At 32.3% G+C, this 14,682-nt stretch overlaps 1 protein-coding gene across 1 annotated transcript; it reads left to right on the top strand.

Moving 5' to 3' along the window:
* Nucleotides 1-1,057: 1,057 nt before the first annotated feature.
* Nucleotides 1,058-13,342, top strand: LOC127714989 (uncharacterized). The gene is made up of 4 exons (XM_052221031.1): nt 1,058-1,183; nt 6,772-6,910; nt 11,311-11,403; nt 13,171-13,342. The coding sequence occupies exons 1-4, from the start codon at nt 1,163-1,165 to the stop codon at nt 13,299-13,301; spliced, it is 384 nt and encodes a 127-aa protein (XP_052076991.1). The 5' UTR covers nt 1,058-1,162; the 3' UTR covers nt 13,302-13,342.
* The last annotated feature ends 1,340 nt before the right edge of the window (nt 13,343-14,682 follow it).

The raw sequence follows: 14,682 nt of genomic DNA, 5'->3' as shown, positions 1-14,682 counted from the left end.
AGGTCGGTTGAAAACAAAACTTTACGACAAAAAAGATGATTTCAGCTTTACAATTGTGAACTTTCCATTTCTATGTAGCAACATTCCAGCAGCGCCTGCATACGGAGTATATATCTCCCAATTGATACGATATTCCCGGGCTTGTGTTTCCTATCATGATTTCCTTGATAGAGGATTGCTGCTCACAAGGAAGCTATTAAACCAAGAGTTCCAAATGGTGAAGTTGAAGTCATCCCTGCGTAAATTTTACGGACGCCATCACGAGTTGGTTGACCGTTATGGAATAACCGTTTCACAGATAATATCGGATATGTTCCTTATTTCGTAAGTATAATACCCTCCCTTTTCACGAATGTGACTTACCGAATTAGACTATTTACCGGATTTGTAATAGAATAAGCAACACGACGGGTGCCACATGTGGAGCAGGATTTGCTTACCCTTCTGGATCACCTGAGATCACTCCAAGTTTTTGGTGGGGTTCGTGTTGCTTAGTCTTTGGTTTTCTATGTTGTGTCATCTGTACTATTATTTGTCTGTTTGTCTTTTTATTTTTGGCCATGGCGTTGTCAGTTTGTTTTCGATCTATGAGTTTGACTGTCCCTCTTTTACAATGTTGTTTATCCTAGAAATGTGTGTAACGAGTTCATAATACGACAAATGTTTTAATTATTATAATGGAAAATTAGTAAATTATACTGTGCACTGTGCTCGCCTCGAGTGCGAATTCAATAATAAAGAATAATTAGACAATAAGGGACAACTGAAAAGCTATGTAATATAATGTAACTAAATTAATTCAATAATAAGAATAGTTTTACAATAAAGTACCTCAGAAAATATAATGTGACTACAAGCCTCGAGTGCGGACGGTTGTGTGTTTAATCAAAAGCCTGGTTTATCCAAGGAATGTAAGTTTCTACGCATTCAATAACAAGATTAATTTGACAATAAAGTACATCTGAAAAGCTATGAAATATAATGTAACTACAGGCCTGATCTAGGCTTAAATGTAAATATTACATCAGATTAATACTTCAATACCAACTACAACCTGTCGCTCAATATGTGGTCGTTAAATCAGGGAGTAGTCTGAGGACTTTTGGGAAGTGGTGGATTCTGCATGTACCATATTTGAAAATAAGGATATAATATTAAAAGGATGCAGAGTTTTATAATACTGGTGAGAACGTTGTTTTATCATTTGTTTTATATATATATGCATCTTAAATATACGACTTAAAGCACTCTTGTCAATCAAAGTCTTTTTTAGCTGGTCCATGTTCACACTCTACAGATTTCATTTATAGGGGAATGTTCTTTGTCCAAAAACTGATTAAACAGAGTTATGTGGATGAAGAATTATGGTCAACAAGACGAACAGATTGATCGAAAGGATGTGTCGATGTCTCAGTTCACTAGCGACATGTTTTCGCGGTCTTAGATCTTTAAATGCCAGAATAGTCGTAGATCGATAATCTTACCGATTGTGTTTAATATCGTTTGTGACTTTTGACTGAGTGTGGATTCGAATGGCAGGTAATGAATGCATAGCAGGATACGATATTGAATTATTCTAAACACTGAGGTTATTCTACACCCAGGCAAATATTGGCTCAGCCGTTTTAGGCATAACTCTTTCGGAATTTTTCGTTTTTTAACGCTTTATGATTTCGTGTTGGATTTTATCTTTTTTAAATAGAGCGCCACTGATGAGTCTTATGTAGGCGAAACGCGCATCTGGCGTACCAAATTATTAGCCTGATACCTTAATGAGTTTGTTACAGTGTCGGCGCATCCAGGTTAGCTTCTTTTCACGTTTATTATAGTGTTTGGGTTGTTACTTTGATTGGTCTCTTCTTCAACGATTTAAGAGAATTGAACACCGGTTAACTATACTCTCGCCTTCATTTGGCTCCTATGAAGATTTTTTCCCCGAATTGTGCATTAAGTACAAATGGATTTTCAATTGTTTTTGTTACCTTAAGGATGTACTTAGGTCAGGTTTAATGAATTTGTGTCAGATGTTCGGACTCCTTGGTTTTTTTCCTATGATACAAGGTAAAATATTTTGCCCCATAACACCCATTTTGCTTTTCATATAAGACTTCAATAGTTAATAAAAGGTCATTTTCCAAAATTCAAGCAGATTCGAGATTTCTTTTCTTTCGATTTGAGACCCAAATAATACCAATGCAAATATAAGATAAAAGTCAGATAGTTATCAAAGGTACCAGGATTATAATTTAATACGCCAGACGCGCGTTTCGTCTACATAAGACTCATTGGTGACGCTCAGATCAAAATAGTTATAAAGCCGAACAAGTACAAAGTTGAAGAGCATTGAGGACCCAAAATTACAAAAAGTTGTGTCAAATACGGCTAAGGTAATCTATTCCTGGGATAAGAAAATCCTTAGTTTTTCGAAAAATTTAAAGATTTGTCAACAGGAAATTTATTAAAATGACCATATAATTGATATTCATGTCAACACCGAAGTGCTGACTACTGGGCTGGTGATACCCTCGGGGACGAAACGTCCACCAGCAGTGGCATCGACCCAGTGGTGTAAATAGTTATCAAAGGTACCAGAATTATAATTTAATACGCCAGACGCGCGTTTCGTCTACATAAGACTCATCAGTGACGCTCAGATAAAAATAGTTACAAAGCCAAACAAGTACAAAGTTGAAGAGCATTGAGGACCCAAAATTCCTGAGTCAGCCTTTTTCCGCCATTTTAAAACCAATAGATATCTCGAAAAGGAGCCCCATATATTTTTAGCTTATTTTGTCCCTTAACTAATGCCCTTCCGACATATAGTATCAATTTTGAATTTTTTTTTTTTTTTAATTTCACCTAAGTACATCCTAAATTTGCCTTCTTAATCGATAAATAAGATTTGATCATCGGTTAACTACTGTAGCTTATATTTGAAATGTTTAACATTATTGAAAATATTGTAATTTTATTTGGTGAAAAAAAAATGACCGTGTGACTCTTAACATTTAACGATGCTGAACACTGCGTATAACAATGCTTACAGTAGAAATCAGAAGGTTATTTATATTTTGACCGAAGTGTAAAGGAGAAAAGCCACCAAAAGGGACAATATAAATGCTGGAATGTTTTCACTTTGACTTTGAGTTGATCATCAAACTTTCCACGGTTTGACCAAACACATAATGTTTTCGCCACATGTTGTTGTACCAAATGCCTGTTCATCAAAAAGTTTCGATCATCCGCTTTTTAATAAAGTCATGAACATTAAGTCAACAATCTTTCAAATGATTTAAATGCTTTTTTAAAACTTCTATTAGAGATTCAATACAACGACAATATTCGACATAACCAAACTACCAGATCGTATCTCGACCTATTGCAATGAAACATAACGGAGGGGAGAATAGACTGCATGTATTGTTTGTGTGTTGAATGCACATATTTTGTTGGAATAGACTATATATGTTGGGGGTTGGTGGGGTTTGGGTGTAGAAGGAGGTCTCATTCCAAATTCCAGACAAAACAAATGTCAAATCTCGATTTCCCGTGAAAATAATGTGTGTGTTCCGCATCGCAACATAATTAATAACCGAATTCCCGACGAAATAACTGGCCATTCCTGAATCCCCGCGAATTAAACGTCTCAATCCCGAAGTCCCGAAAAAGGTCCTTCCGCCTTCTTTGTAACATGAAACACGGTTTAAAACGAACTTTTCTGTAAATATACGTAAGAGTCAAATCTATTTCCGGCCTCAAATTTATGTTCTTCTCTGGAATATGTGTTCCATGACGTCATGACACTCAAATCTGTATCTTTTCGGTTGCCAAGTCTCCAATATATGTTATTTCACATGATTTGTGCTCCGTGACGTTTTGAACAAGTAACCCTTTGGTCTTTTTAAAAATCCTTCTCCTGTTTATAAAGTAGGCCTTCCGTAATATGACGTGACTTGGGACAGGCACATAGAATGCGGCAAGGTTAACTTGCACCACTCACCACCAACTTATTAGGGATGGAACAAAACGACTTATAGGTTGATCAATTTATCTATGAAAAATGACTATACATAAATGATAGTTGATTATCTAAACTTTCTATTTATATGGAACAAAAAATTATATATGTCATGAGCTATTTTTTATTATATTTAACGACAATATATATATATATATATATAATCTTAAACTGGGTATGGAATAGGCAAAGGATTGTATAGCTGTTTATATGGAATGATATAGTATAATTGAATAATGAGTGTATATATTTATCTCTGAGGTGAAATTGAAAAAATTCAAAAAAATTCAAAAAACAAAACTGTTGACTGTTATCACTACTGACTTGATTAAACTATTTAACAAAATTGATTAAAAAAAGAAATGAAAACAAGGCTAACTTATTATAAAAAAAAGGAATTATTATTCTAAAACTTTTCTTTAATATGAGGAAAAACAGTAAGCGACCAAGTAAAGGGGATTAACATTGGAGTTCCTAAATCGCCCTTTCCCTCTTACTCCAAATTCCCTTCTCTTGCTTTCAGACAAAAATCGGTCAATGAAACGTTTCCAGCATATCCCTTTTTTTACTAATCCTTACGTAGTTTTCCATACATGATATTTTCAATTCTATTTGAAAATATAAAATCTTATGGCAACACAAGTATTTACAGGAAGACCTTGTGATAAATCTGACGTTAACATAGGACTGCATGACTTGTTGAAAAGGACACTGATTTGAGAAAAGAATGGACATAGATTTATTACTTCTATGATGCAATATAGAATTCAGGCTGCACATACATTTGAGGCTAATATATATGTTGTGTACAAGTTATCATTTTGTACAAATCATAAATTGCACAAAAAAATTATACAAATTATAATTGTATTTTAGCTTGGTACAAATTGTAATTCGTCCAAAAGTTCTTATATAACTTACAATTTGTACAAAATTTGTCAAGAATTTACTTATAACTTATACAATAATTTATAATATGGATTAGGTTAAAAAAGCATTGATACATTCTATAGCATTTCTTTTTAATGTCCACACAGTAAACCTTGTTTACATAATAATAAAAAAAAAAAAAAATAGTTCTATAACATTTGTTTGAGCATGTGAGAGAATTATGGGATCGGGAATTGCACAACATCTTTGCTTTTTACAATTAAACAAGAAATTATTTGAATCTTGAATAATTTTGAATTCTGGGAAATTGAGAAGAAATGTAGGTTTAAGTTACTTTAGCTGATATTTCGGTATGTACCTACTTACAACACTTAACCGTGCATGCATGTCTAATCCTCCCTAATTGGCTTAGTTTTTATCATACAATTCTGATCTATTTTCTAGAATTCAAAATTATTCCATTGTTTCACAATAACAATTACTGCACCCTGTTTGCATTACATGAAAGAAACCCCGGACCACCAGTTTTAAAGCTTTTTAACTGCTTCACGTAGCGAAAGTTGAAGCTCATGAACCGTTGCTATGAATAAACATTTATCTTTAACAGCTTGAATTTGAATTCTAGACAAATATCCTGTTAAAATTTCTACAGCTGTTCAAGTGCAGTACCAACAATCCTTGGTGAACACATGATTGTGCTTTCATGTATTATTCTCTGCCAGGTTCAGAATTTCTTGGACAAATTTATCCTGCTGACCAACAATGCTGGCAATGTTTACACTATATCATCAAAAGTTCACAAACACCGGGGATATATATTTTTGACAACTTATTAAATTAATTTAACCCAAAATAATTAACAGTCCAAAAGAATTCAAGGCTATTAAATGCATTTCTGTTAAAATATATAAAAGGCCATCTTTTTTATCGTGTTAAATTATCATATATCCTTTATTCAATTAATAAGTGAATTTAATCAAATTTTGTACAAATTTTAATTTGTACGAGCATATTTTGGATAAATTATAATTTGTACAAAGTTAACATACAATTTTTTTTGTACAATATAATTTGTACAAAATGATAACTTGTACACAACATATATATGAGTAGATTTTTGGAGCAAATGTTTGTTAATGGTATATAAAAATGGTTACTGCAAAAGAAGTTGATCTTATCTTAATTGGGATATTATCGAATTCGACAGCATTTTTACTTTCAATGAGTAACACGACGAGTGTGAAAAGTAAAACCGGAACTAAAGTTTCTTCTGAACCTCCCGACTTCAACCCCAATGTTCCTTTTAGCCATAGTGGTGTCTGCTTTATTAGAATAATTATTTTTTATTGTCCCCTCGGTATATTGTTTTCTCTCTTTTAACAACACAATTAATCGTTAAAGGGATCACAAGGGGGAGAACTTCCCTTAAAATTCGTGTTCTTATTAGTGATGTATATGCTAAAAGGAAGTACAAAAACGTTTCTAAATACTTAAAAAAAAACGATATTTTTATACAATAAACGCATCAAATTATACATTTTAGACTGACTTCTAACTTCAACTTTTTAATTCGGTATCCGAAATTCTGAGTCTGAGTGACAGACGTTAATAAGATACTGATAAATATATAATAGTAATAAAATTGTAACAAAATCTGGAAAAAAGATGAATGAATGATGCATATCAATATGAACAAATAAACACAAAAAAGACATGCAATCTCCAAAATCTATTATTGTGAATTGTCTTAATTTGTGTCTAATAGAATCGTCATTTAATTTCACTAGAAAAGGATATTCCTGTTTTAAATTATGAAGAATATTGCCTCCAAACACTATTCACCTCATTCATCATTTTTTTAGAGTTTGATAGCAATTGTGTGGTGTACAAATTATCATATACGAAAAAGTACCGAATGTAAAAAGTCATATGAATGTAGCAAAGCCAAACCTTGCTGTAGGGATGCTGACGGTCATGCACTTGCTGGTCAACAACACTTTGGTAATTATTTATGTATAATACACTCGCTTTATTTCAAATACAAAAAAAATCAACAAAAATTTTTAGATTCCAAAACGTTTATGTCTTTGTAAAGTGAAAAATGAAAATTAAAGAACGTTATCTTGTTCTATTTATCGGACTAACACACCAACATATCTAGCCTTTATATAGATAAATTAAATATTGACCTTGAACTTTAATTCACATGCACAGAGAAATAACATTTACTACATGTCGACATACTACGTTCTTTCAGACTTTCCATGAACTTTGTTTAAGAGCTTTATACAGTTAAATTAACTACTATGTTGAAGAAATAACCTATCAATCAATGCTAATTGAAACTGTCTCATAAGTAGAATGTGTCCTACCAGTATGTACAGTCAGTAAAGTAAATCAATCGAATAACAATTTCTACTGTCGCATTTCGGTTACAGATATAAACCAAGATACAAATGCACATTTTAAATACAGTTTCTCTTATTATTCATGCATTTCAAAGATAATGAAAATTTCGATTTATTTGTTAAATTGCCGCGTGTTATTTCGACAAAATTTTACAGAGTATTATACTGGACTTACATTCCATTACAACAATGAGCACAAGTACATTCTAAAGATACATGATTAAAATGTCAAAATTGTTTAGGTGTATGAAAACTGACATCGTCATAATGAATTTTTTTTTTTCATTTACAGCGCGGATAAGTATGCACATGTTTTTCCTGATTAGCTCAGATATAATATTGCTACTACCTATATATATAAATACTGTTTTTTTATCACCAACGAATGCATTACATACGGTTTTTGTACATGTCGGTTTTCGGGATGTTGTACCATCTACCAGTTATATAAAAGAGGCAAAAAGCACAAAAAGGAACCTTCAAACTATAAGTCTAAAACAAACTGACAACGCCATTGCAAAAAAAAAAGAAGAAGAAAAACAATACAAAATAAAGATTAAAAAAAAAATGAAATACAAAACATAACATAGATGACTAAAGACTGAGCAAAACGCACCCCACCAATAACCAGGGGTGATCTCATGTGCTTCAAGTAAGATTGGGATAACATTACTTTCTGTTTCGAAATCTAATAGTTGTTTTTAAATATAAGAAGATGTGGTATTAGTACCAATGAGACAACTCTCCATCCAAGTCACAATTTGTAAAAGTAAACCATTATAGGTCAAAGTACGGCCTTCAACACCGAGCCTTGGCTCACAACGAACAACAAGCTATAACGGGTTCCAAAAATGAATAGTGTAAAACCATTCAAACAGGAAAACCAACGGTCTAATCTATATAAAAAAAGAAGAAACGAGAAACACTTATCAACACACGACATCCACTGAACAACAGGTTCCTGACTTAGGACAGGTGCAAACAAATGCGGCGGGTATAAACTTTTTAACAGGCGCGATTTTCTGAATATATCTTCATCAGGAATACTCAAAGCCAAATATTGGAAAGCCAGGGATGTTTTAATATGGATAAACGTTAGTAGCTATATTACAAATTGGAACCATAACAAAATAGCGAACATCTTCTAAGGTCAACTTTGTATAAAAGATTGACGGAGAACTTTAGAGAAATATGGTAATCATGTTAGTACTTACTACTGAGCCCAAAGCTTTAATTCTACCAAAGCACTGTGAGCGCTATAGGCAGTAAATCACAAACCAAGGCAAAAGTAATGGTGAAAACTGTGGAAGAGGTAGTTTAATTGTTTATCACAGCTTGTTATATCTCAAGTATATATTTTTTTTGTACTGCACTGATTTCAACTATCCTACACACTTTTATCAACCGATATACCATATAACCGTTTTTTATAATTTATTTTTTTAAATTACTTTAAAAAATATATCCTGTTTTAAAGATTCAATGTCTGAGAAAATTTTTATAAAAACAATGTTATATTTTTTACAGAAAAGGACACTTGTCAATGCTTTTAAACTTTACACATGTTACACTGCTCCTAGTTGTCTGCTTTCTTGATAAGATGAATAAAATAGGGATACAAAAAAAAAAAAACAAAAAAAAACAAACTTAGCTTGTTCGTGAGGATAAAAAGTTTAAAAGAAATTCTTTAATATTACAATATACAATATACAATGTAATCATAAGTAATCCAAAGTAATCATGATTACTTTAAAGAAAATTATCTAATGTAATCGATTACATTTGAATTTAGGTATAATTGTATTGTAATGTAATCGATTACATTAATGTAGCAAAGAAATTGTAATTTAATCGATTACATTTTATAGTAATCGACCCCATCTCTGTACTGGGAACAATCTGAGGTGGTGTAAGGTTATTGTTTATCATATAACACAAAATGATGATTTTGTTGGCCTAGCAATGATGCAATGTATTTATCTTTTTAATTTTCTTTTACATTATTGTACTTCTAAGTGGTCAATCTATTAAATTTACAACAAATTTTATACAAATATTTTGTCCGTCTTTTTTTATATGTTTATATTCTTCATTTCTTAGATATTAAAAACAAGTGACAAATATATATTCTGTAAATAAAAAAAATTAAAATCGACAATCAAAATACTGCTGCTTAATCAGTAATTCTCCGTGGTACAATTCAACTTTGCTCTTGGATTGTAAAGTATACATTCTAACATATTTCATGTTTTTACATAATGTATCATCATTATGAATTCAAACTGTTTTATATAACTGATAACTCGGTGTATTTCTTATATATATAATTAGTGTGCAATAATACAATGTATCTCTCACTTTGTAGTACAGTTAAACAGACATATCATAGTTCTGAAAGTATCATTAGACAGTCTCTAAAAATAGCTTGATCGATAAGCAAACTTCAATCTGATTTTCAGTAGTTGTCGTTTGTTGATGAGGTTCATAAGTGTGTCTCGTTTCTCGTTTTTTATATAAATTAGACTGTTGGTTTTCCCGTTTAAATGGTTTTACACTAGTAATTTTTTGGGGCCCTTTATAGCTTGCTGTTTGGTGTGAGCCAAGTCTCCGTGTTGAAGACCATACTTTGACCTATAATGGTTTACTTTTATAAATTTTGACTTGGATGGAGAGTTTTCTCATTGGCACTCACACCACATCTTCTTATATCTATTCATGACAACTAATATTCATATGTTGTAACCACTGGCAATTTTGTAATAATTCCTGTCCGACACCTGAACCAAAATTTGTCTGACTAGTCGACATATGATGAGACCTGGTAAAAATCTTCATAGTTGGTACATGTACTTTGATCATTTTTTTGGGGCCAAATTACAATTACAATAACCTAATCTTTTTGACATCACTTTCCCAAAATGCATTTGCACAGTGATAATTAGTTTGACTTAGTTTGGTTAACCTAAGTTCTCCATAGAGCATGTAAAACAGAGTTATGCCCCAAACGACTTGTATTAAGAAATTTTCGGCGATGAAATATTTCATACAATTATTCCTTAACATCTTAACCAAAAGCAGTAGGGATAAAAAAACAATGTACCAAATTCTGTTGAGCACTATTTCCCATGAGCAACGTCAATTATTGTTGGTTGTTCGCCGATCATTTAAGGTTATTCTGGCCATATGTTTTGTATTTTAGAGTTAAAAGTATGAAACAAATGTCCAATTAGTTATAAAAAAACCTACAAGCCTGCTACATAATGTCAATGGCACATTTTCTGCATTCTTTGGGAAAAAGCAAATCTGCTGTGCTAGCATAAGGCACCATCAACATGGCATTTTGATAGATATGAATTAAATAAGAATTGGGATTAGCGACCAGCATAAAAAATACATGTATAGTCTTCAACAATAGGCAAGCGTTTGCTCTAAAACGTCCATCACCTGCATCGTCTGCCATTACCACCGAATTCTCCAAATATAAAACATATTTAGTCATCACAATTTTTCTATTGAAGTTGCTGGTTAAAAACTGTCAATATGAGTTGTAGAATATCAAATGTCAATTATGAAGTTTTAAATAGAAGTTGTTTTGTATTACATGTAAAAATTAATTTTACATCAAAATTCTACGTTCACAAAGTCGTTAATACGAGTTCAAAAATCGCTAATGTGGCTTAAATAGGCGTTAATACGAACCAGAGGGCAACATACATGTACAGTCTTCAACAATAGCTAGCGTTTCTGCTATTTGGCAAGCTCTAAAACGTCCATCACCTGCATCGTCTACCATTACCAACGAATTCTCCAAATAAAAACAATTAGTTATATGAACGAGGACAACGTTTAATGAGGTTAATAACAGGCACATTAATATGTCGTAGGTTTGATAAGTTTTTCTAGTTAAAATCTGCATTGAATTGGAAAGGATATTTAAAATAAAATGTCCATATATAACGAACATTCTGTTGAAATGTATTATGTATCTGTTAGGGAAACATAAAAGTTCATCACAAAGTGGAAGATGTTCCAGTTTACTCGGAAAGGAGAGAGCTATTTGTGATTCTGCTTGCGGTTGTGAATCAGGTAAGTAAATGTATGAACCACTAAAAGATCTTTGAAACACATGCTGTCATATTCTGACAACAGCAGAAAAGCTAAACAATGGTTAATGACAAATTATGGAAATTAATTTAAAAAAACAAATGAATGCAAAAACCTTAAAAACGCAACTAAAATTAATAAAATCAACTACGAAGTTCTTATTTCTGGAACACTCAGCCACTAGAAAAATATAGACTTGAATATCGTTTTCTATTTATTATCCACCCTCCAGTCTTAGATTTGGTTCACGGAAATACTCATTTCCCTTGAAGATTATGATTTTTACAATAATTAGACCCCAATCTAATTAATTTCAACAGATCCTGTGTCCAAGCTTTGCTTAGAAGTTCTGTAATTATTATTTCAGCCAATGCAATTTCAGCCTTAAAATTTTTGAAGGTGTGTATTAATCTGACAAATCAGACGATCCCAAATGGTCTTTAAAAAGCAGTAAGTATAACGAGGCGTTTTCAGATCCTTGTAAGCAAAGCTTTAACACAGGATCTGTATTTTAACCATGTTGAATAGAAGCAAATGATATTAATGCAAGGGATATTCGTTTCATAAGTTTTCGTCAATAAATATTTGTTTTAAGTCAAGACTGAATTGTGATAAGTGGTTATGGGATGACAGTGCATTTTTTTTGTGCATTACAGTTGATGCCACCAGGTTCTTTTTTCATCAAATTGTATTGCATGTTTTCCTTCCTAACTATCCTGGACAAAAAGGCCAGAGTGAGCAAACGTCTTCACTTGCATTTGTCATCCTCGTTTGGTGTCTGTTATCTTTCACAAAAATCTTCTTCTTGAAACTATTTTTCGAATGTGAACCAAACAAGGTCACAATCATCTTGTGGAATGTATTTAAAAAGTTGGACCTTTTATTCCGCCTTCCATACATCAAAGCTATCGTGCTATTAAGAACAAAGGAATAAAAGGGGGGGGGGTAATTATATAATCACAAATATCTTGAAAGCAATTACAAGTCTCAATTGTTGTCCCTATCCAATACACCCTCATTTTCCAATGCCATTCAAAATACCCCGTCATCTATCCCGGTCGACCCTATATAACAGGACCTATTTTCTCGTCTTGAACATGCATGATATATTTGCCACTTGACATTAAACAGACAAAACTAATCATAAATAAAGGAGTTTATCAAATTTGGCGTTTTTAGCTATAATATATCAAAACAATAATAGATAGAGAGAAACTTTAAAAAGTAATAAATGATCAACAAAACAAACCTACAAGAAGAAATTGAAAACTTTGAACAGCTCTAAGTATCAGCATAACAATAATGTTTGCCCATAGAAATTCCTTTCAACAGACGGAAATATTTATCTCGCATTGTATCAATTTTATGCAAAAAGAAAACACAAAGGTGAGCGATACAGGCTACTCGTAGTTTCTATATTATGTTTTCTCATACAATATGAAAGAATGATACATAATTCCGTACTAGTGTTACGGAACCTTTTTTTCGAAATCGGCTGCATCATCTAATACTGATATGTAAATCAAAAGTAATACCTGGGAGAGAAAGAAAACACAAGTACAAATATTTGAATTTTATTTGGAATACAAAATAGAATATTATGTTTATCATATCGTTATCAATATTAATTCGCATTGCTCTTCATGAACCAACTGTCCTCCATAGTAACAAAATTGATATTTAACTCACACCTGTGAAATAACGACCAAACAAATTGATTACACCAATAATTGTAACGATTTTTTATAGGTTATAAATGTTATCGACCAATGTCTGGAGTATGCTGTCCTCCAATGAGATGTTACAATGCCACGTGGGTAGAACAAAGACAACGTTACTGGGCTAATTGTCGCCCTCCAACATGTTTTTTTCCTAGATAAAATATACATAAAAGAGACATAACATAACAATAAAATATTAAACACTACCTTTATAGTTTAATACATTTAAAACAGATAAAAAGCCTCATTTCTTTTGAAACAAGATTGGTTAGTTATCCGGCTGAGAAAATAACAACTCGCCCTAGCAATTTACACCCAAGGATAAAATCGTAAGATTACTTAACGCGCATCAATATGAAACGATATAAATTTTCTAAAATGGCGACGAAAAGATTTTTCATACATATAAATTATAGGAAATAGGAAATACATTCGTGTAATCAAGGGTGTACGGAATATAACATATCGGTGTAAAATTTCGTACACCCCTGATTACATCGAGATAAATAGTAGTATTAAGCAATTGCAATAAACGATGATATTCATCTAGTTTTCTATACATGTATTTTAATAACTTTTCTAGTTGCTGCCTTACGTTTTAATTTCAGTTTATCTGAGACTGACTGACAGTGCAACCATATGACTTGGGGTCACAGTTTCCAATTCTTGAATATAGTAGTCTTCTTTTTTGCAAATGAAGAGTTAGTTCTGCGGTTTAATTTTTGAAATTTGCTCACTCGCATAGAAAAATATGAAATTTACATAAACTAGTAATAGGAACATGTCAACTTATCTTAAAAATTGAGATATGAAGCAGAACATAATTTTAAATTCATTAGCATAAAGGTCTAAATACATTTGTTGTACTAGTTAAGTGAGTCTTAAAAAATTCTTAAACATGATACAAAAGTTTACTAACTGGTAAAGTTTAGGTGACCTCTTTGATAATTTTACAGACACCATGACGATTGGAGTGACCGTTATGATATATATATTTCACAAATGTACCAAGTGTCGAAACGGCAATCCCGTCCTTCACCTCGATTATGACATCACTGAATAACACATAACAGAATGTGTACTCACCATTAGCAACACGACAGATATTGAGCCGATCCTGCTTCTTTTTCGGAGCACCTCATGTGGAATGATCGCTATTGCCGCAACTATCCACCACAGAAAAATGACGTCAATGTGGCAACTATAGGTCACCTATGTGTTATAATTGCCAATGTCACAACTACCCATCAGAAAACAAAATGACGTATGTATATGTAAGCAACTATAGGTTCACTATACGGCCTTCTGCAATAAGCAAAACCAAACCCGTGTAAAAAGCCCCCATCATGTTTCAATCTTATAGGAAATATGACTGAATGGTAAATACGTCGAAATAATAACACGAACTCTAACTAGTGTGGAATTGCTTTGAAGTAGCTGCTTACTTTATTCAGAAAAATGCCTTTTGTTCGTCAATTTGTGAGAAGAAAATGACACCTGACCATAGACTGTCTGTTAAAACTATTACATAACACGGACG

Source organism: Mytilus californianus, unplaced genomic scaffold (assembly GCF_021869535.1).
Source record: "Mytilus californianus isolate M0D057914Y unplaced genomic scaffold, xbMytCali1.0.p SCAF_9, whole genome shotgun sequence".
Classification (NCBI taxonomy): domain Eukaryota; kingdom Metazoa; phylum Mollusca; class Bivalvia; order Mytilida; family Mytilidae; genus Mytilus; species Mytilus californianus.
This window is presented reverse-complemented; position numbering and strand designations above follow the sequence as displayed.

What these genes read in the sequence shown, in the direction of transcription:
- LOC127714989 (XM_052221031.1), top strand. Translation starts at nt 1,163, where the DNA reads ATGCAGAGTTTTATAATACTG. An exon ending in TGCAGAGTTTTATAATACTG is followed by an intron (nt 1,184 to 6,771) that starts GTGAGAACGTTG and finishes TCATTTTTTTAG; the next exon opens with AGTTTGATAGCAATTGTGTG. An exon ending in TGCTTGCGGTTGTGAATCAG is followed by an intron (nt 11,404 to 13,170) that starts GTAAGTAAATGT and finishes GATTTTTTATAG; the next exon opens with GTTATAAATGTTATCGACCA.